This window comes from Nilaparvata lugens, chromosome 11 (genome assembly GCF_014356525.2).
Source record: "Nilaparvata lugens isolate BPH chromosome 11, ASM1435652v1, whole genome shotgun sequence".
NCBI classification, from domain to species: domain Eukaryota; kingdom Metazoa; phylum Arthropoda; class Insecta; order Hemiptera; family Delphacidae; genus Nilaparvata; species Nilaparvata lugens.
The window spans coordinates 27,126,256-27,148,783 of NC_052514.1; the positions used below are offsets into that span (position 1 = coordinate 27,126,256).

The 22,528-nt window shown below is 33.5% G+C and overlaps 1 protein-coding gene across 2 annotated transcripts in view; it reads left to right on the top strand.

Moving 5' to 3' along the window:
* Window positions 1–22,528, top strand: part of LOC111061350 — an 84,865-nt gene that overhangs the window by 10,739 nt on the left and 51,598 nt on the right. The window contains exon 1 of one of the 2 annotated variants that reach the window (XM_039438031.1): window positions 17,666–17,893. The exons of the other annotated variant lie outside the window; for it this stretch is intronic. Within the exon in view, the coding sequence (XP_039293965.1) occupies window positions 17,834–17,893 (60 nt within the window). The 5' untranslated portion in view covers window positions 17,666–17,833. Of the gene's footprint in view, window positions 1–17,665; window positions 17,894–22,528 lie in introns of those variants that run through there. 2 annotated transcript variants of the gene reach the window in all.

Here is a 22,528-nt window from a genome sequence, read left to right on the forward strand (position 1 = left end):
CCATCTAGCTGTTAACCCTGTTGTCAATGTCTGCAGTAGCAGAGGTCTTCGGGGTGATTTGCAGCATTTATTTGGGATTTTCGTTAAATAATAATTAAATCTTATAAGATTAAATTAATCAAAAAGAAAACCATTGAGTTTCTTAAAATAAACTTCAATATAGGCTAATATCCCTACATCACCAATTTGGTGAAGGTTTGATATGTCGACTGTTAGATGTATTAGAGATTAGAATTCCAAGAATAAATCACAGTTATAGATATCAAGATAAATATGATTAAAAAACCTCGCTTTATAATCATCACCAACACCATACTTTATAGGCCTATCCCAACCTAGTTTTGTTACGACAGCAAAATTCTAACTCGGAAGAAATGCAGGTTCAAGGTTAACGAAGATAACATTTCTTACACGTATTATCAAAAAGGGCTGTCTTGTCAGTTTGATAAATACAATATGTTTTGGCGCGGTTGAGACAATAGCGAAATTGCTCAGAGCCATCAATTAAACTCGCAGTATAAGTTTACTGCTACAAAAGATCCTGATTAGTTTCGTTGACCATTCATTGTTTTATTTTAAACAATGAATTTCTTATTATCTAGGCTCACCCTTACCAAACTTCCTCATTATTTCCGCATTGACATTTTCAAAAAAATCTAGTAATGACGTAGGTTAAATACGGAGCTTTATTTAGAAGCACATGGACAGAAAGCAATCCTCTTCACTATCAATATTATAACTTTCACTAACAGAGAGGTTGGAAAAATATTAGGAAATGGATTGTTTTTCACATACCTATAGGTTCTAGTAAAACTTAAAATGACGGAGTCTGGTTAAAGTAGAAGATAAGGGTGGATTATGTCAGGACCTCCTATATACTACGATATAGGAAGTACTGATTATGTACTTGTCCTGAAAAATAAATAAAAAACAAACAATACTATAATCAAATTCCAAAAATCGTTTACAACTTGATATTCAAATCGCAGCCTGTTTAGAAATGGATCAAGAAATAATACATATACGGTATAAGAAATCCTGTTGGAAGAAAATAATTTACATTTATTTCATCCAGACATAGTACCAGATGCATGAAATAAAATTCAAGATTTCCAACACAATGAAAACTGATAACCAGTTGAGAGCTGAAATTTCAATAACACATTTGTGTTTTGACAAAAACTTCAATTTTAAATAAAGTTGTATTTTTTTTAAACTACTCGTTATCACATAAACAAGTATATGCTATATAATATATGATTGAAACTTTTTTTGGAGGAAAACTCATAGAATACTTGGAAATAATTGAATAGTGAGAATATGCAGAACACTTCGACTATTTCACAATTAGACTAAACGTTGGTATCCTTTCGGAGTAATTTATATTCACTATGAAAAGTTACCAAAACTGCAATCAATTAATGTTTGTGTTCATCAAAGAGATTGTGGGAAAACTACTATACCTATACACGTGGTGCGGAAATAACCTTCAACCTATTAAGTAACAGTGATGTTTCAAAAACTGAAAATTGAACCGGAAGGTTGCCACAATTGACCAATCCAACGCGCTTATCACACTTAAAGCCATTCTGATCTTGATAGTGAAAACGCTCGTTAAAAGCAATGGCATCACTGCCAGAGCCGATTGAATATAATACAACAACGCGTACAGAGGAAACTAATTGATGTAATTAATTGAAACAATAGGGTTGAGAAAACTGAAATCTCTCTTGCCAACAGATGTGTAAGGACATTCTCCTCTCGTGAGAAGTTATTAAGCTCACTACAACTTACCACCGATTGTTTTCATCTGGTCTTAATCCTCTAAACATAGTACGCTACACTAGAACACGATAATCTACAAACTTTTTATTAAAATAGTCATTAGAGTAATCAGTGGACAAGTGCCCTTGGTTGTGTTGTAAATTTTTCGAATTATACAGTTGAGTTTCATCATTTTAGTGAGTTGCAATTCTATTGTTGTGTGATGCGAGGATCGCAAGAAATTTACGGTGCGATCGTATAAGTCATTTTCAGGGACTTTGACATCATTACGGTTTGTTGGATGGTGCTATTTTATTACGGTAATTTAAATCTGATTATAAGTTAAGGTTTGATTTTGAAAAAGATTCAAAATGAGGTGGAGGTTGTGACATAATTATAATGTAGTTACAAAAGTAGAATCAAAAGAAAAATATTAATATTCCACTAGTGTAAGAGAAATATTATATATTTGAAGGAGTATTACCGTAGTGTGAAAGGAATCAAATATTGAAGGTAAAGGCAAGAAGTAGGCCTAAACTGGTAATAAATTTTACAGAAAAGAACATAGTAAATAATGTATTCGCTTGTTTCCTTGTTCGAAACTGGAAATATTCTATCAAACAGTTACAAGCGTCACTCCTCACTGAACAATTTATGACAGAGTTTTGCAACTTGATTGATAAATTGATTGGTAATAGAAGTGACTCTGCAGAAGTGAGTCGTGATTGGAAGATGAGGCCTGTGTAACAAGCGTTGTTGACTGATCAGCGGGTTTTATTTTCTTTTATTATAGTGGAAAAATTCACAGTTTTGATGGTGGAGAGTTATAGTTTTTAAGTAGTGCAGAGTTACGCTCTTATGAAAGTAAGGGTTGTTTGATTGAATGAGCGAAGCGAATTCTACGTTTCAAGTCAATCGGCGTTTGTTTGTTTGTTTGTACCGCAGTTACAGTCGCAGTTATGGTTCAATTTTGATAAAATTTAGTATACAAGTACTTTGAAACAAGGCGCAGAAACGAATATATTTAAAATTTCTAAATATACAATCCCGTTTCAAGATGGCGGCTGTTATTCGGAGATTTTACCCTAAAAATCAACTCAACTTTTCAATACTTTATCGGATTAGGTTAAAATTCAGCTCATTCTTCTCAGCGCTTCAAGGTGGTTTTATTTCATATATCACATGTTCAAAATTTAAAAAAAATTAGGATTTGATAGAATTTTTCCAAGTCTCACATTTCAATTTTCAGATATTTTATCTTTTCAACTGTGCTTCCTAGCTCAAAAGTGTAAAGAACTCCTATTTCTCAGCGTCCTCCACTGATCCTATTGCATATATATCATCATACTCTAAATCCAATTTGTATGTGTGATTGTGTGTGGATAGGCTGGAGAGTGTGAGTGGTGATGTTGAGAGTGTAGCGAGTTCTACTGTTCTCCGAACTAATAGTAATTCAGTTTTCAGTTTAGGCGAATTACACGACAATGAGATGGACGATGAAATTACTAAACCTACAGCTCCAGAAAAGTTTATCACCAATGAGGGACGATTTTCATGATAACTAGAAATCCGAGCTACTCTGGTAAGAAGCGCTCACCGTTTAGTCCAGGCAATGAATGTTCAAAAAAGGGTATAGAGGGAAATGTTTGGAAGACAATTTTTGACCCCACAGTTCTGTTTAGGTTAGTAAGGAGGTAAACATATAAAAAGTCCCCACCCCTACTCCCTGTGGGGGTGGGGGTGGTTTCAGGGTACCATTTTTTGGTTTCTCGCATAAAACTCAAAAACTATGTATCCTAAGCACTTGACTGACATAAAATAAATTGAAGCTTACATAATTTCCTATAATATTCATTGTACAACTTTAATATATCTCCTCTAGTTTTTGAGATATCCGCTCTTGAAGGTGTGACATTTTTGAAAAAATCACGTTTTCCACCAATTTTTTTCCTCTGTTGAAGGTGTGGAAGCGCTGAGATGACACTTGTTGCAGCAATGAAAATTTCACCCCTACATTGAAGCTGTTATAACAATGAAAGGAAAACTTGGAATAGTGAAATAATCCATAATTTCAAAGAGAATTCAATGCTCCACAAATCTACGATAAGCATACGTTTTTATGATGCATTGTTGGAGAGGTATAAGACCTGAAAGAGCAAAACATTGGATAAAAACCTGTTATTTCAACAATTACACACCTTCGAGAGCAGATATCTCGAAAACTAGAGGAGATATAGAAAAAGTTGTAAAATGAATATTGTAGGAAATTATGTAAGCTTCTATTTGTTATATGACAGTCAAGTCCTTAGGATATAGTTTTTGAGTTTTATGCGAGAAACCAAAAAAAGTACCCTTAAACCACCACTTAGCACAGGGGGTAGGGGTGGGGACTTTTGATATGTTTACCTCCTTACTACCCTAAACAGAAATGTGGGGTCAAAAATTGTCTTCCCAACTTTTCCCTCTATAACCTTTCCTTGACTGTACTAGTTACGGAAGGGTCCCTAACTTTTGTTACTCATCTTATACTGATTATATTAGATTATATATAGATTAGATTATGGCGATGAATTAAATTGAACCGTATTCTGTAGAATATCATTAACCTATATTATTGAAGGTTAGAGAGACTTCTCAGTTGAAGTGTTTGTGAATCAAATTGAAATTAACAAATGTGACACGCATTCATTTTTAAGTTTAATGAGTTGATAGCTCATCATAGTTCGATCCCTGTTGAATAATTTTCATCACAAAGAGTCAAAACACTCGAGTGTTTATTTAATAACTTTGTATAGCTTCGACTAAAAATATGTACTAAACGTATTTAATTCAAATTTAGAATAATGCAAAAAATCTGTATCATACATCACAACGTTAATTGAACTTAATAAAGTATGCAGTACAAGCAAACAATTATTTATAGACATCAGGTTGACTTATATTATCCACATATTAACAAGACCTACTTGGCATCAGTAAACATCGATTATTATAAAAAACCAACAATCTAATCTCGTTCTAAATTGGAGCAATAAAATAGCTTTAAAGCAGGCCTCTCAACGATAAGTCTTACTGCATTGCACTTCTTAAATGGTGCATTTCAAACGTACTTTCTTCCTATAACCACCGCATAACTCCTATAGATCATTCTTCATACTGCATTTATTATCGTTTCTCCTTATTTATCCCGTATATAATCCGTATTTCCATCTTCATCCTGTCTGAGTGGACTCTGTTACTACAACAACAGTTGTTCGTCATAGAAGAGTGAGCACACACAGACAGAGTGTCCAGACACCTCTCATTTCCTCTCATTCTATCCTATCCACTTCCTATCTTGAATAAACAGGTTCTTTTAAGAACTAGGTCCAGCTTATGATGCTGTTGTTACATACACTATGAGCTATCTACAATCCATACTCAAGTATCCTTTCTTATTTTTGTCCTTTTTCATCGTCTCCTTTTGATTTTCTCCTATTTATTGCTATTTCCTTTTTTTTAGTCTAGTAATCAACTTGGGCTATTCGTCTTCTATCTTCTGCATATTCTCATTCTTCATCAGTTCCGTTCAGTTTATTCAAGTTTCAATTCATTCTTTTTCATCCTGTTCTTCCTTCTCTTCTTTTTCGTCCCTGTGTCTTCTAGTTTTACATGCTATATCGCCGTCGCTTGTCTATCCATTTTCATTTCTCTTCCTGTCTTCTGCTTGATTATCTCACAGTATCTTTTTCCTATGCTATTCTTACACGACTCCTCCTTCTCAACATGCCCTCTTCTATGTTTTATCAATACTCACTTCCTTCTCTTTTTCACCTTATACTTCCCTTATTCACATCATACATCTTTGCTCCTTTTCTCAGTACCTAACCTCCTTATTTCTCCATCCTTTCCCTTTCTATCTCTCATAATTCTCTTTTACTGAACATCATTAAATTTGTTTCTCGTGTACACTTGTCAATATCAATTTTCTTTGACATGTCAAACTTCTCTTCTTCCTATTCTATCATCTTCCTCGTATCTTCTCTTCTCCTTCTTTAACCTGTTTTCTCCACTATTCACATTCTTATCGTTCTCTTGCTTTTCTAACTCATAGTTTGTCTTCTCTCTCAAAGATATTCTCCATCTTCGTGTTTCAACGCAGCCCCTATTTTTCCCTAAACATTTTGTTCCTTTTTGTTCTATTAAGCTGTATATATCTTTTCCCTTGTCTCGTGGGTTTACTTCCCCTTCAGACCTTCTTCCATTATCTTCCTCTTGCATTGTTATATCAGCTCTTTAATATTTTTTCTTCACAACCATCTTTTCCTATCTTTATTCATCCTATCCAATTTCTTATTTCATCCGGTTTCTTCTGTGTTCCATAAATAGAAGAATGTCCTCCTTCTTATCTAGTCTTTTTTTGTTATGTTCTTCTCCTACTCCTACAAAGTCTTCCTCTTCTTCTTCTTTTCTTTAGAGAGTTCTCCTTGACTTTTCTCATTTCTCTTTTATCCTGATCCTTCTTCTCTTTCTACAACGTCATCCTCTTCTTCCTCACCTTCTTTCCTTCTCGTCATTCTCTTTCGCATTTTTTCTCCACTCGCCTTCTTTCCGTGTGGCGGAACTAGCTGTCCAATTCTGTTCATATATCATATTCGATCAGACACAACTGTGCGTCATACCGGTTTTGCTGTAGTCATACTGACCAATAAAACAGAAGAAGAACCTGTAGCCTACCCCAGTACCAGTTACGCAATGTGATACATGCAAATGACCCAGTTCCTTACATCTCAACCATTTAATAGCCGGCAATCGGCAATCTATATTAAAATGAGCTACAACTTTGGAGTTTTAGGTACATCGTTTCAATCATTGTTTTCTACTGCAGTTACCAATTGAAACATCTAATAGAGCGTGTTCGATAGTGTATGAGAAATCAAAGGAAGTTATGGGAAGGCAATTAGGGAAGTGTATCCACACAAATATTAGAGATTGAATTAGTCGGTAGGATAAGCCACATACTCCACGTACTCTCGTTGGAAGGATGACTGATTTGGTGATGACTGCTCCATTAATTGACAGTAATAAACTTTCAAATGATTTCCCAGTGGTTCGGAACCCACCTGATACTGAAATCGTATTCACCTTACATAATCACTCCTATAACACACACATTCGTTTGGGAATCATTTGGCAGCATCTTCAAAAAACACTTTGGAAGATGTGGGTGTATGTTATGAGTCAAATAAGTTTCAAGAATGAAGAAAACACTTACAGTACCCCTTGTACTAGCATGAAATGATAAATAACCTATTATCGATTACATTTAATAAGATTTTTCGCCACACTTGGATGTAATGAGCTGGTTTACGTGCATCATATGGAGGCCGAAAGTGATTGTTTTCCGACCAGGCCGGTAAAACTTTACAGCCCTAGGGCTGTAAAATGACCTTGAATAACAGAAGATCGTGTCCGATCTCACAAAAATCATAGAGAGATAATCTCATAATGACTGTAATAATCTATATAATTATGTATCGTGAATCGCGGTATTATGTCTATAATAATATATTTTATAAATTACTGTTTCATAATTTAATATTTATTATTGTGTTTTTGATATCAAACAATAGAATACGATGATATATCTCCATAGCCTCAACAATATAATGTTGGCTACATTGTCCATTGTCAGAAAGGTACGTATCGCAAGTCTTTAAAAGTGAAGAATCGAATTTGAAATCAAAGTACAATAATTGTATCAATATTTAAAAGTGAGGTAGAGTAATAATTGCTTCTTTTTATTATCGAATTCCACTTCTTAATGCAATACAATCAACAATAATAATAGGAAAATACAGCAGAGATCTAAAGTTTAAGGTAAGCCTACTGGTGAAACTCAGCCTTGACTAAAAAATTCCTAGTAATTTTTCCGTAATTCATTATTAAAACTTTTAGATAATTTTTCTTCAATATCAAACCATATAGAGAAAACATTAGGCCCACTCAAGATTGAATCTTCGAATGTTTTCTCTATGATTTAACTATTTTCAGAGCAATATTTTGTTGTGAAAATGCCGACAAACCGGCTTCAAGTTTGCCGCTATAGGCTACACTATATTATAGTAGCCTACATACGTTACCTGACTTACAGGCCAATTTGATCAAAAGATGCAATAGCCGAGAGTGTAAAGGCGTGTACTCAAAAGCTCAAAGCTCAGTGAATTACAAACAATGATCTAGGTTCGAACCTCGGTCAGTGACATTTTTTTTTTGTCGATGAATTTCGACTTTTATTAGCTATTTTTTATATTAGTTACCGTAATTTAAATTTCAATCAATTTTTTAGATATATTTTGAGACAAAACTGTGAAATATGCAATTATATTAATTTTTTAATCACATTATTTCAAAATAGTAATGAAAATTCTATTCATCCATCTATCCATGAGATATTGCACCAGGCGCAAAGCGCGAGCTATAAAAATTCAAACAATTATTCGAAATATTAATAGTATAAAAATATTGTCACTTGTAAATTATTAATTAGTAATATTGAAATTAATTGACAGTGAAAGTTGTCATAACCAAGATTCAAACTATCAAAATAGGCTGTTTGAATTTTATTTATTTTTTAATTTCTTATATATTGGGAAGTTTTTTTTGGTGTGGCGAAAAATAGCGTTCGCACCATGGGCAAAAATGTATTTCCGGCTCTCAATCTTTTCTAGTCCTCGGCCTACGGCCTCGGACTTAAAAACCGATTTCGAGCCGGAAATATCTCATTTTCGGCCCTAGGTGCGAAATATACTATTAATGTTTGAAAGAGAACCGGAAAACATTCATGGTGATTATATTATCATTAAAGACTAGAGAGGGTCAGTAATAACACAGAAAAAAATGGGAGGACTATTCCGAAGGAAGGAAAAGGGGATGGAAGAAAAGAAGAAGAGATGAGAAGGGGGAGGAGGATGAGAAGAATTAGTAGGATAATAAGATGAAGGGTGAAGAAAGGAAGAGGGAAAAATTGTGATAATTGAGAAAATTGAACAACATTGTCCTATAGAATTTTGTACACCAAATAAGAATATCATGAATGTAGGGAATTGTGAAATTGTCATAGAGAATAAGACTGAGAGTATTTGAAATGAATGAGTGAAACGATGGAAGGAAACGAGTGGTAAGATAGGACAACAAAAATGAAATGAAATAATGAAAATATTATTATTATTATATTACTATCAGGCGGAGTAAGTACTTTCAAGCTCTGCCTACTAATAGAGTTCAAATATATACTTTGGAATGCGTTCGAGAATATTATATGATGGTGATAAGCAATAAGAAACTGAATGCTGCATGAAGAAGGAGTTGTAATCAAAAGAACTATCTGAATATAGCTAGTGGAAAAAGTGTAAAGATGATAATATTATTTAAGAGAAGGGAGAATCAGACTATGAAAATGTCGACTTTAACGAACGCAATATTAAGTTTGGTGGCCACACATAAGCCGTGAGAAGGAGGAGAACGCAAAAGAAAGTATCAATCAAAACTACATGAAAAATGAAATATAACAAAATGAATAAAAACAATCTGAATGCATTTAGCTCTAAGAAAATCTACAAGTGGAAAGACAACCAAGACTCATACATAATCTCAATGAATCAACAAATTTGAAAACATTTTTACAATCCAAACGTAACACAGCAAGGTAACGGGGGAAGAGCGTGGGTATCACACAAACAAAAAACCTGAATGAAATATATTTATCTAGTGCAGCGTGTGTGTGCGTGCGAGAGCTAACGTAAATGTTAGTGAAGAGGGAGTGAGTAGTGACTGTGTGAGAAAGGAGCTTGAGACGATAGTGAAAGCCTTTCTTCAGTTAGGCGACTCCTTGTCTTCAGTGCTCGTTGCCGCGGCAGTCTTCCCAGTGACTCTGTTCGGTTCGCTTCCTTGTTGACGAGAAGGTTGGCCCGGGTTCCACCTCCTTCACCAGCTACTATAACGTCATTATGACGTTCTCGTCGGGCTGGAAGTCGGTACCGCGAATCTGTGACATGAACTGGATTTATCGTGGATAGATGGCTGGCTATCTATGCCTTCCAGTTTGAGTGAATAGTTTAGACATAATATAATGACTAGTTTATCTGTGAAGTTCATTATCATTTTTTCATTAGTCTAATCAAGTCTTAGACATTTATGTAGATAGGGTAATTCGAGTGGAGTTGCCATTAAAAGCAAGAAAATGTAAAATTAGAATAATGAAGTTGAATAAAATAACAGGAAGTGATAGAGTGTATAATAGGTGTGATTATTATTAGTTGGGATATGTCTTGATGAGTGAGTACGTTGAATAAATTGAAAGTAGGAGTTGGAAATTGATTGACAAATTGTCAAAACGGATAGATATATGTATTGAATACATAATAGTATTGTTATTTAGGTAATATTCGATTTGATCAATAATAATAAAGTTATTAATATTCATTTTGAATAGTCCCTCAAAAATAAAATTATGAGATAAATCCTGGCCATTTTTTGAGATGCAATAAATGGTTCAAGGAATAAAATCTAGAAATTGAATAGCTAATAAGAATAAATAATGATGTAAGTCATTCAATATACCTAAAAAATTTCAAGGGGGTAATGATAAATGGAAGAATAGTTCTTTATTGATTATTTATATAAGATTACATTCCCCAATTGAATAAAATAAACAAATAATTGAACCGTAAGACAGAGAATGTATGATTGATAATTAATTAGAATTTTTCCTAAAATTACCTCATGAAATCATCGAAATATAACGGTAATAGGAACACAATGCAGTATCTCCAAAGGTGAAGGACCAGTGACCAGATAAAAAGTCACACGAAGAAAATTCGAAAGGATTAGAGGATAATTTCCTCGAAGTTTAATTAGAATCATTCAAACGAAGCTTCGAGTGAAAATAACGTAAATTTAAACATATTATTTCTGGTTCATTTAAATGTGCAGAGTACAGTTGACGTCAATCATTAATCTTCATAGATAATCGTTGTTCATACCTTATTTATGGCAATTTTAAACATAACAGGTTCATGAATTGCATGGTATGCAGTGTTTTATGCAATTGTTCTAAGTAGCAAACAGATAGATGAGAGTATAGATCTAAGATACTGAAATTATCCTTAATCATGAAGACTTCCTACTTTACAGAGTAAGGTGTTGGAGTTCAGAAACACCATAGAGGAAGGATAAGCTACTTGCTTGTCTCTGGAAACACACAGTAGGCCAAAACGAAAGAGTTAGGAAGGTTTAGAAATCCTAAATGCTACTATTATCACGTCGCTTGTGTAGTAAAGTCGGTCAAATAAGGCAGTATTATTGTCTGGCAAGTGCTAGAATTTGTTTGAATGCAATTGGTCAATTGAGATGTAATATGTATTGGGTAATAAACAATTTGTGGTGTGGAAGCTGAGAGTTCATGACTGAATTAGTGCTCCAAATAAGGCAACTCACACTGTAATGGATCCACCGCTCATTTAATAATTGACGAAACCGGCATTGTTCAACTATAAATCCCTGGACAAATAATTTAGGATAGAAACGTGACTCAGTGATGACATATATGGTTCCATTAACGTTTTGTTTATTCTATTATTGAATCTTGGTTTTCATTAGAATCATCTCCAGGCCATGTATGATGTTCTGAATACTTCATATTCAATTAGGTTCATCGTATTGTATAGGTGTTAGGAGGAGCATCGGGAGAAATGGGGTCATTGAATTTGAGAAAATTAATTGACAAATGCTGATTGAGGTTCTTGTGTCCTCAGAATTGAATAGATTCAAATTTGAATACTGTGAGAACAAGTAAAGAGTATATTAACACTTGAAAGATATTGAATTTAGAGAGAAATTAGAAAATAGAAAAGGGAGAAATTCAGTTGAGATTTATCGATGAATACACTCAAGAGAACACAAACACATAACTAGATACTCTATGTTCTTCGTTCATGCAAGAACTATTCTATCAGGGATGAATTGGAAAATAATTTTGAATAAAAAACAGTCATACGGTACTTTATATAAATTCTAACAAAACTCTAACAAAAATACATGAATAATGCGTCCAGCAACAACATCACTAACATACGAAACACGCACCATTTCTGATCAACATTCCACCCAGAAAACCTTCTGTCAGCTTCAACACCAAGCTGGATTTTCACAAATCAGTATCAGAGTCTGTGTCCAGTTTAGCGAAATTATTCTTCCGTAAGTTCTATTGGGAATATCCATTCTCGCTCGGCTGGGCTGAGTAGGAATAATCCAATTACGACACATGAAAATAATCTTTTCACTGAACTAAGTCCTATTAGTGGGCAATAGTTTCATGAGAGTAATATTTCCACTGAACCGAACTAGGTAGGACTTAGCAATAACTGGTGGAAATTCAGCTCTAAACATTCGTGTCTATTGATTATTGCATCAGGAATCGTGGAACCAATCACTGATTACTTCCGGGAGTAACAACTTACAAGATCGAAATTGAATTCACAGATTGATAAACTCATTTGTAACGTTTCATTAGTCGTCTCATGATAGATCAAAGATGATTGCATTCATGCTATGCAAGTTGATATGAGGTGATAGCAGGAGAGAAATTCTCATTTTCTCTGTTTGAATGCAAATGGCATGATGCAGTGTTGCATGTTCGTGAACTTCATCTGCTCGCTTCAAGCACGAATCATGCGCGCCTAGTTCAAGGATCATCAGCTCTTTAACCTTAACCACTTGGCTTCATTAAAATAATAATGCTTACGAAATAACTCATTACGTATTCAAACTTTCTATTGTGGGGCTCGCTCCATACGACAACAATGAACTTGATTCATATAAGTATTATTATCATCGCGGCAACTGTAGGCTGAATGTCAGGGAATTGATTTTTCAAATTATACTGGGAGGGTTGGGGATTGCCTTGACATTAGCTTTGAAACTGTGAGAAGATCAGAAAACTGTACTTGCTTTAATGTGATTCTCAATTGTTTTTGTTCTAAAGCAAAGTTTTCATCAGTTTAGGGATAATCAAGGAAAATCGTGAAATACTTGGCTATGCTTTCTTGATTGAGGAAAATACGGTATATGATAAGAGAAGTTTGCGGTTTTGACGATGGGCCGGAAAACTTTTCTTTAATAAACATTATGAAATAGAAAATATGAGATATGAGGGAGACCAATAATAGAAGATGGAAAGTTGAACAAGGTAAGAGGTGAAGAATGAGGAATTGAATTAAATAAACTGAAGGATGAAATCATCATTTCTAAACAATATAGACATGATACGAAGCTTGAAAAAGCTCAATGACTATGAAGTAGAATGTGAAAAGTAACTACTTAATTTTATTGAAAATCTTGTCTAATAATTCTGTGATTGACCATAAATTAGACAGACTAATAACATTTATTGCAAAGACTCACGACATAGAAAAAAGTATTATATCTTTATTAGAGAGTGGTATATCTTTTATGGATTATATCCTCTTTGCTCGCTCTAAATATAAAATCTGAATAAAAATTGCAACATACAATATTAAAATAATTTGAACCCACTAGAAAACAAGAGAGTGTTATTTCATGAAGAATTAATTGTATGGACTCTAGAAAAATTTGACAAATCCAAGATTGATATTTTTTAAAGGATTGAAGTTGTTAAATTTGAGTAGTAATCACAGATTCTGATGATTAGTATCAATTATAAATGGGAATGATTCAACGAATTCATTATCAAGCTTTTACGCAGCAAAGAACATCCTTTATAAAGCATGAAAACAATAAACTGATTAATAATTACTATCCAGAGAACGTAGCGCGAATCACACACCTGCAGAAACCAGGAAGCCAAATGAAGAATAAATGAAAGTCAATTTGTCTTCAATGTGCAAGTCTCCAAGTGTGACACCGTAACCTGATTTGTGTGATTCTAACAAAACCTCATTTCGTATTCAAGTGTTGCAACACCTCAGTACGCGCTAAGCAAATAGAAAACTCACAATATCTGTTCACTCAAAATGCCTGCCGAATTTTAAAGAGATTCGTGCTTCCTTAAATTGACGTCACTGTTATTTACAAAACAAAGAATTTCAAAAATTAAGTTTGATTTCTAAGTAAACACATTTGATTTGAGTTATGCTACATTCATTTTCTAAAAAAAGAAAAGTGGATATGCTATTTAAATTCCCAATTCTATTGAAAAATACTCTTCTGGCTTGTCTGAAGACCGGGATGATCAATTAAACGTTTTCCCGATTTTTATCTCTGACACAAAATGATCCGTTTCCGTTCTCTGGAGAGTTTTCTTTTGATCCCGTAGGCTAAATTCATTGTTATTTACAAAACAAAGAATTTCAAAAATTAAGTTTGATTTCTAAGTAAACACATTTGATTTGAGTTATGCTACATTCATTTTCTAAAAAAAGAAAAGTGGATATGCTATTTAAATTCCCATTCTATTGAAAAATACTCTTCTGGCTTGTCTGAAGACCGGGATGATCAATTAAACGTTTTCCCGATTTTTATCTCTGACACAAAATGATCCGTTTCCGTTCTCTGGAGAGTTTTCTTTTGATCCCGTAGGCTAAATTCATGTAATGTCTATAAAATGATTTCAAATATCAGTAATGACGAAAAGAGGAATAATATAAATATATAAGACGAAAACTATACATTATCAGCCAGATCAGCCAGCAGTATCTACTTTGATTATAGAAGGTTCCTAAATTTAATAATAGGTGCACCAGCATATACTTTCATTGCATGGCTATGTCGCATCTGAGAGGGTAGAGGGTTATTTTTCACGAAAAATAAGGATTTTATTTATTGCTATCGTTTAGTATAATCAATGAACTTTATAGGAATGGGGGATGATTCTGTGACTTATGCATATAATGCATAATAATGACAATATGAACATTTTGATAAACCATAATTTTTCAGTCATTCTGTGATTACGAACCTTATATCGTCAATATTCTCTTAAAATATAAATTTCTATCACTGTATCAGGCGATATAAAGTGATACGTATGCATAACAAAATACAAAAAAAAGTCTAATTCACGAAATAATTTTTCAAAATTTAATTCTCTCCAAAAAATCGTAATATTAGACAATATCTTTGTTTTCATTTGAGAATAAATTTTTTCGATTCCACCATCTACTTGTACCTTACCAGTCTCGAATAAAGTTTACAGATCAATAAAAAATATAAAAATCGTATGAATATCTATATCATTAGATTAGCTCTGTCACTGTCAAACATCGAATGAATTTATGACTGTAAAAAATTGACTTGTGAAAACCTGTTAAATATCATAATAAATTGTCACCATTACCACTCTTCCGGTACTCAATATTTTCAATCATAAAATTGTGATGAAACTAGTTTCAACTAAATATCAATGACACCTGTTGAAATTGGCACTTGTCAAGGATGCAGAGGTGCAGAGCAGTGAGATTTGTCAGCTTTCTAATGAGCGTGAAAGAGACGGTGATCGTTTTACTTAGCAAATGAAGTGAAATACTCTTCTAGATCCTCAAATCTCAACGGTTCAATTACTGACCCCGGAATTAAGCAACTCCATCCGATGTATACGGTGCATTACTCTTACCACTACACGGCAACAACTTTGCCAAGGATAGCAACTTTCTTTCCACTGTATGTAGCCATTTCAGCTCAGACACGTTTTCGTCAAATAATTTTATTGACTGGAATTTTATCAGCTAGATGTGGTTACAAATTGAGATAGTCTGGTCATAAAATAGAGTGCCTGAAATAAAACATTGTTAGGAATTCAGTTACCGGTATCCTAAACGCCCAAACCGGTCACAGGAAGTTGGCATTGTTAAAATTCTTAAATATATCACGAAACAATGGTCTTATGATCTCTTACTTATTCACTATGAAATAATCAATTTCTAGAGTTTTCATGGTCTGAAATGAGTTTTGAGTATGATGAGTATCAAGGTTTTTGGCTGAGGAAGGGCATATTAGCAGCAATTTTCTTATTCCTGATAATGGAAAACAACACCCTAAGATCTTCGAACTGCCTTATCAGACAATACTGACATAAAATTTTTGATTAGTCCATCATTAATCTCACAAATTAATGAGGTGATATTTCAATTGATAGATATTTGCCACCCTCATAAAGTTTTCAAAATATTGGAATTTGCTCCAAGCAATTTAATACAAATCCATAGAAGAGGACAAAATTCAAAGAGACAAAGTTCAAAGATGGTAAATGTTTGTAAATTGAGAATCCAGAGTATAATTTTAGTTTTTGAAGTGATTTTTTTCTAAAGTCGTCTATATTTGGACGATTTGGGACAAATTAGGAAATTAAAGAAGTTTTGGGCAATATCCTTTTTTTTCTTTTCCGACTATTGTATTGTTTGCTCTTTCCAATAAATGGATATTCAAGCTAGATCTAGACGCTGGGAGAAAATTATGTAACAGATTCTAAGGATCTATTTTTTCGGAAGCTGAGAAAGAAAGACGACACATCTTCCACAAGGAAACTTGTCTCTTTATAAAAAAAAAACAGTCTCATTATAATTACGTGAGAATGGAACGGGTTTGATCCAATCCTAGGATCCTACACTTTATATAAAAGCGTTTCCAAGTATGACAAGCAAACGAAATTAGACCCATTATCTCGGAAATCGTGAACCCACATTTCAGTTGACATTACAAGGATTAAAATAATGGATGAGACTAATATTATCTACCAGCTTTCAGGATTGTAATCCGTGAGAGTTGGTAGCTATCCACGAAAGGTGGAGTTGAAATAAAAAGACAAGTGACCAAGTCACGCGTAGTGGCCTGCAGTTTGAGCTTCGTGATCAGCCAACTAGTTTAGTGAATCGAGTTCGTGGTACTTATCGATATTTAACATCGAGCAAATTAAAAGGTGTGACCAGTCTAGCCTCAGTGCTAGAAGCACGTACGGTACGTTGCTACTTGCTGCTTTGTAGCTTCTGTTTTCACAAAGAAAGGTGACCACATATTTTTTTTAGTGGTGTCGCTATTCTAGAGCATAGATTACTAAGGGAATATTTCAAGACCAATGATGATTCTATGAGAAATATATATTTATCAGATATCCAAAATATACAGTCGAGTTCATCTGATAATACCACATTCTACCATAGTCGTTTTGAATACAAGTTGATGTATATTGAATAAATTGATCAGGGGTGTCCATGCCCCACAAACCCAATGACGCACCCTCCTCCCTGAATACCCCAAATTGAGTACAGAATTGTTTTCAACCCCCTCTCACCAATAGTTTTTAGGTGAATCAATCTAATCTTTTTTTATGCTGAAGATGATACCCACATGAAACTTGAGCTTCTTAGTGGGGGATGTGAAAAATGACGCAGTCATAAGGAAGAGCCAAGAACACGAGAGCAATTTCTTTCTAATAAGAGCAATTAGATGTGACTCGAAGCGTTCAGGTCATGGGGTAGCCTATTATGAGATAGATTGTAATTGTTTGGTTAGAGAATTAAAAACTATCAAACCAACATAAAAGCTAGCATGGATTGTCATAGCACAAATCACAAATCAGTGATTATTATTTCTATTAAAATTACACAGTAGAGTGATATATTGGAAACTAAAATTTAGTTATTGTAGCCTACCTAATAGCTAACAAATATGTGAATTCTATAGTTTGAAAAATCAATTTAGTCCATGAAGATAACTTAAAATAGGCCTATTACTTAATTTCAGAATGTTCCTGGTCCAATACTATCAAGATTATTTATAGATATTTTATCAGAACAGGTAATTATGAGTATTAAGAGTTACAATAATAACTTTAAAAATGTAGTTTTAATTGTAGCCTATATCACATTTATGTTGTATCTAGTGTCAGATTCCTCACACACAAAAAAACAGGAGATCAAAAACAAAATTTCAGTTAATTAGTGCCTGAAATGTGGAACTATAGAGAATTAGTGGTTTCGAACATTGAAAGGACGAATTGTGATGTGCAAAAAGAGTGACTTTTACCAAGAATGCGATTATATATGGAAAACTAGTGATGCCTCCACTCTACAGGACTCTACTGCATATTATTGCAGCTGCTCTTCTATACTATACTGTAAGTACATTAACAATTTTATGATTATTTGATCATAAAAAGTTATGATTTTCATATTATCTTTCATGACATAGTGTTTATATCTTTTGTCTTGGGTATATCGAGTCGGGCAAGCTTCCAATGATTGAATCATAGAAGTAATATTGTACCATGAATAATCAGAATATTTCAGCTTATATTGTCTTTCAAAATAAATCATAAATTGAAATAATATGATGCTGGGAAATAAATACTCCATCAATTAGACAGGATTGAAGAATTTTCTCGGATTGGGTCTATGAGAAAAATATATTCAACGAAAATAAAATTTTTATAGTTGATTTCATAGCTTGAAAAATAAAAATGCAATAAAGTCTGATACTCACAAACATTTGATGAGAAATTCCTTCATTACAGACTTTCGAACAGCAAAAAATCACAAAACATTAATTGAAAAACATTTTAGAGAAGATTTATTTATTGATTGATTTTATTTCCTTTGTCAGGTCTGAAGAGACCTATGGCAAACAACGAATTACAAAAAAAACATTGCAAACTCGAATCACAGATATGAAGAAGAAAACAAAAATTAGAAACATAAATAAAATTATTTCATTTTTTGAAGAATGTAAGAGGAAAGAACAGAGAAGAGATTATAGTAAAAATATGAAGAAACACGCAACTGTGCTATGAAATGAGAATGTTTTTTTTTCAAATCAAATCTTTATTTGTCCCAAAAACATAATTACAATGACAAAAATGGTTGTAAATGAAAAAAGTAAAATACAATATAAAATGAAAAAGGAAAATACCATTAATAGGATTATACATAACTATATTAAAAACGGGAAGTCCCGATTAGTTTTTGAAAACTAATCATATAAAAGACTAAAAAATATAATTGCTCTCTCCATATAAAATATCGGGGACCGAGCTTCGCTCTGGAGTACAAAAGCATAAAAAAATTATTACGAAAGAAGAAATCATGATATTCATAGATCATACAGAAATGTTCTATCTAATCACAGTGAATTGAGATTAATTCCCAGAGGAATGCAAAAATTTCCCTCACGAAGGCCCGGTTGCACAAAAGCCGGTTAAATTTTAATCCTGATTAATTTCACGTGAACCAAATCAGAGAAGACCATTTCAAAAAGATGGTTCTACTGGAATCAATCAGGATTAAAAATAACCCGGCTTTTTTGCAACCGGCACTCAGTACCTGTTGAATGATTACAAAAGTTCAACAGCTGAGTCATAATTTTGAAACAGTCCCACACACATGAACTCGCTCATTCACTTCCATCGTCAACAGACGACGAAATAATTATTATCAGCTATTTTTCCAAGGATGAATAATAATTATCCTTTTAATGTCCTTCAGCGAGTTTTCCCAGGGATGAGACCTAGTGTAATCGAATTTTTATATTATAAACCTACTATGTTTTGAATTTCGTGAGAATCGTTAGAGCCGTTTTCGAGATCCGGTGAAATACAAACAAATAAAATCTAAACATATAAACAGAAATTGCTAGTTTAATAGTATAGGATGAAAATATATGTGATTGACGAAGAATATAACATTCATAATAGGCCTTTAGAGATAAGTTATAGAGAATATTATAATATTGGTATCGATATAGTGATAAAAGATGACTGTTGAAGCTCCATTCCTCCATTACAAAAATAAGGATAGTGGACTTTGAATAATATTAAAACAATGAAAATACACTAGTTTGTAGCACACGGGTTTTGAGTTTTGAGAGACAAAATTGAGTTATTTTGCAGTCTAGAGCGCTTTCTAATGACTTATGAGACTTTGGCACAATCTAGGAGAGATAGCAGTAATCTGTATGCTTCTCATCATAGGAAGGTGTCAATTGTGCGAGAGAAAGGACGAGCTTGAGTCATTGTTTATAATTGCAGTAGACATCTCCATTTTAAGCTACAACTACCAAGATACCTAGAAATTCTCACAACTCTCAACCGAGATTGCCTTTCAATAGCGATTGACAAATTATTTGTAGAGCAATGTATCCTTCAATGGCAACTTGTCCTATGCCGATCACTTCACATTATTCCAGAGAGAAATATATCAGAAATTCATTGCGATTCGGTACTAGTTCCAGAGCTCAGAACTTGTTTCGAATCAATTTAGTTTTGATTTAAGATGCGAAACATCAAAACCTCACAATTGAATTTTCCCTGGACTACATCAATACAGTAGTTATTAGCAAATTTGGTGGTTACACACGACTAAAATGAGAAGCTTCTCATGTTTTAAGATTTAAAACAGAATGCGAGGAGTACCTAGCTGATTATAGATATTCTCATAACAAATTAATTTTATTTTTTTACTGGATGAAGATTTCAGATTATAAATTCTGGAATCATCGTCAGTTACAAAACTTCAAAGAGGAATAAATCGTTCTTACACTATTTTGAAGCTGAAAAACTAAACCTCCAATATGTTTCTGTAATGTCTTCCAAATTAGAATAGATTATTCTCAAGTCGTTGAATGTTGAATACACTATCTCACCGTCTGATGTCAACATTCAGCATTAAAATTATTATTATTTAATATGTAGAACATTTCTTATTTTGGAAATAGTTCCCTTGACTTTCTGAACAATAACATTATATTTAAGAAATCAAAAGTAGCTTTTCATTTTTTAAGTAAAGATAGAATTTTCTCAAAAAACAATAGTAGTGGTGATCATTTTCTCATTTGTAAGACTATTTAAAAAATCTGGTGTGGTACACTCACACAACTTTCCTTGCTCATTGATCTATAAGCCTCATCAACGAGGATAATTTAGGGGAATAACATTATGCCGATTGGCGGCTAAATAATTATAACTACGATTATACTATTGTTATTGTGTTCAGAGTACATTTTCCTTTGTTTGAATTATGAAATTTGAGGATTTTTTAAAAGTTGTCGAAACAGCTGTTCTACAAATAAAATATCGACATGATTGTGTTCTTTTGAATAAACTGCTCTACCTACCTACCTCACGCACGAGAAGGAGGTTACAAAGTAAATTTCTCAAGGATAGGGTGGACCCCCTGTTAAATTCTCAGGGAAGAGACTCATGCCAGTTAATAGAGCTGATAAATAACTATACAGGGTATGAATTTGAAAAAAATCGGTCAAGTCATTTTTTAGAAAATCGTGATAGAAATTTAACAAAATTCATTCTTCTCAGGAATATTACGGAGCTCCTGCAATTTTCCCAGAAATGAGACTTATGTCAGTTGATAGGGCTTATAAATTGCTATCTAGAGTATAAATTTGAAGAAAATCGTTAGAGCCGTTTTCGAGAAAACCGTGAAAAAAATTGTTTTTTTAGCCATTATCCGCCATTTTTTACGCCATTTTGAATTTAGTTTTATTGAATTTCTTATTGTCGGATCCTCATGGTATATGGACCTTAAGTTTAAAATGTCAAATCAATCGGTTAATTAGGAATGGAGTTATCGTGTTTACAGACACACACACACACACACACACACACACACACACACACACACACACACACACACACACACACACACACACACACACAGACCAACACCCAAAAATCATGTTTTTGGACTTAGGGGACCTTGAAACCTATAGAAAACATGAAATTAGGGTACCTTGAATTTTTTTGGAAAGCAATACTTTCCTTACCTATGGTAATAGGGCAAGGAAAGTAAAAACACTATTCTCTTATTGAACTGCAATGTGTTTTACAACATTCATACACTAAACACAGTGGAGAGAATGAATAGTTTAATAGTAGCCAACTATATTACACTCAATTATGCTAAGCATTGGACTCTCGTACAACACCAAATACATGACACACTGTCGTCTAATCTTAGAATTTCATATGACAACAGTATTCCAAGTTAAAACGAAGCAATCCTCCCCACCCTTCTCCTATCGCAGAGACAAATTAAAATGAGTAGCAGGCACCTCTAGCAATCATCCCATTATAAAAATCTCTACTGAACATCACAGAGACAAATTACAAGCAATGACATCACCACTTCTTACCTATACGTTACTCGCTTGCTTGGTCTAAAAAGGACATAGAAAACTAGTAACAATAATTGAATTGACAAAAAATATGACACGAAATAATTGAATTGACAGGGGACATGCTCAGACCAGCAAGCACTTCCTGCCTATAAGGACCGACACGTACCAGTGAACTATCAATACCGATATATCAGTTCACGTCAGTGGAGAGCCATAAATAATATTTGCTTTCTCCTTCCGTACAATACAGTACTTTCTTTCGGCTTTCATTCGGTTGCTACGGAGTGGAATGCACTGAGAAATTAGCCAACAAGTAATGAGATGTCTTTCAAAGACCACATATACTTCCTTCCGATGTACACACCTGTTCAAAAATGCCTGGTTAATTTCTTACAGTCCTTAACTCCAGTTGACAACAGTCATTATGTCAAACTGCATTCTTTCTTTCGAAACATCTAATCACGGGATAAATGGCAAATACTTTCTGTGAATGCATTAAAATACTTCGTGATACTCAACGATCAGTTTTCCTAGAATCTCGCTTTGAAATTATCATGATTTTTACTTCTCCTTATATCCTAATTACCTACAAAAACTGATAATGATAGTGAAGTATATTTCTTGA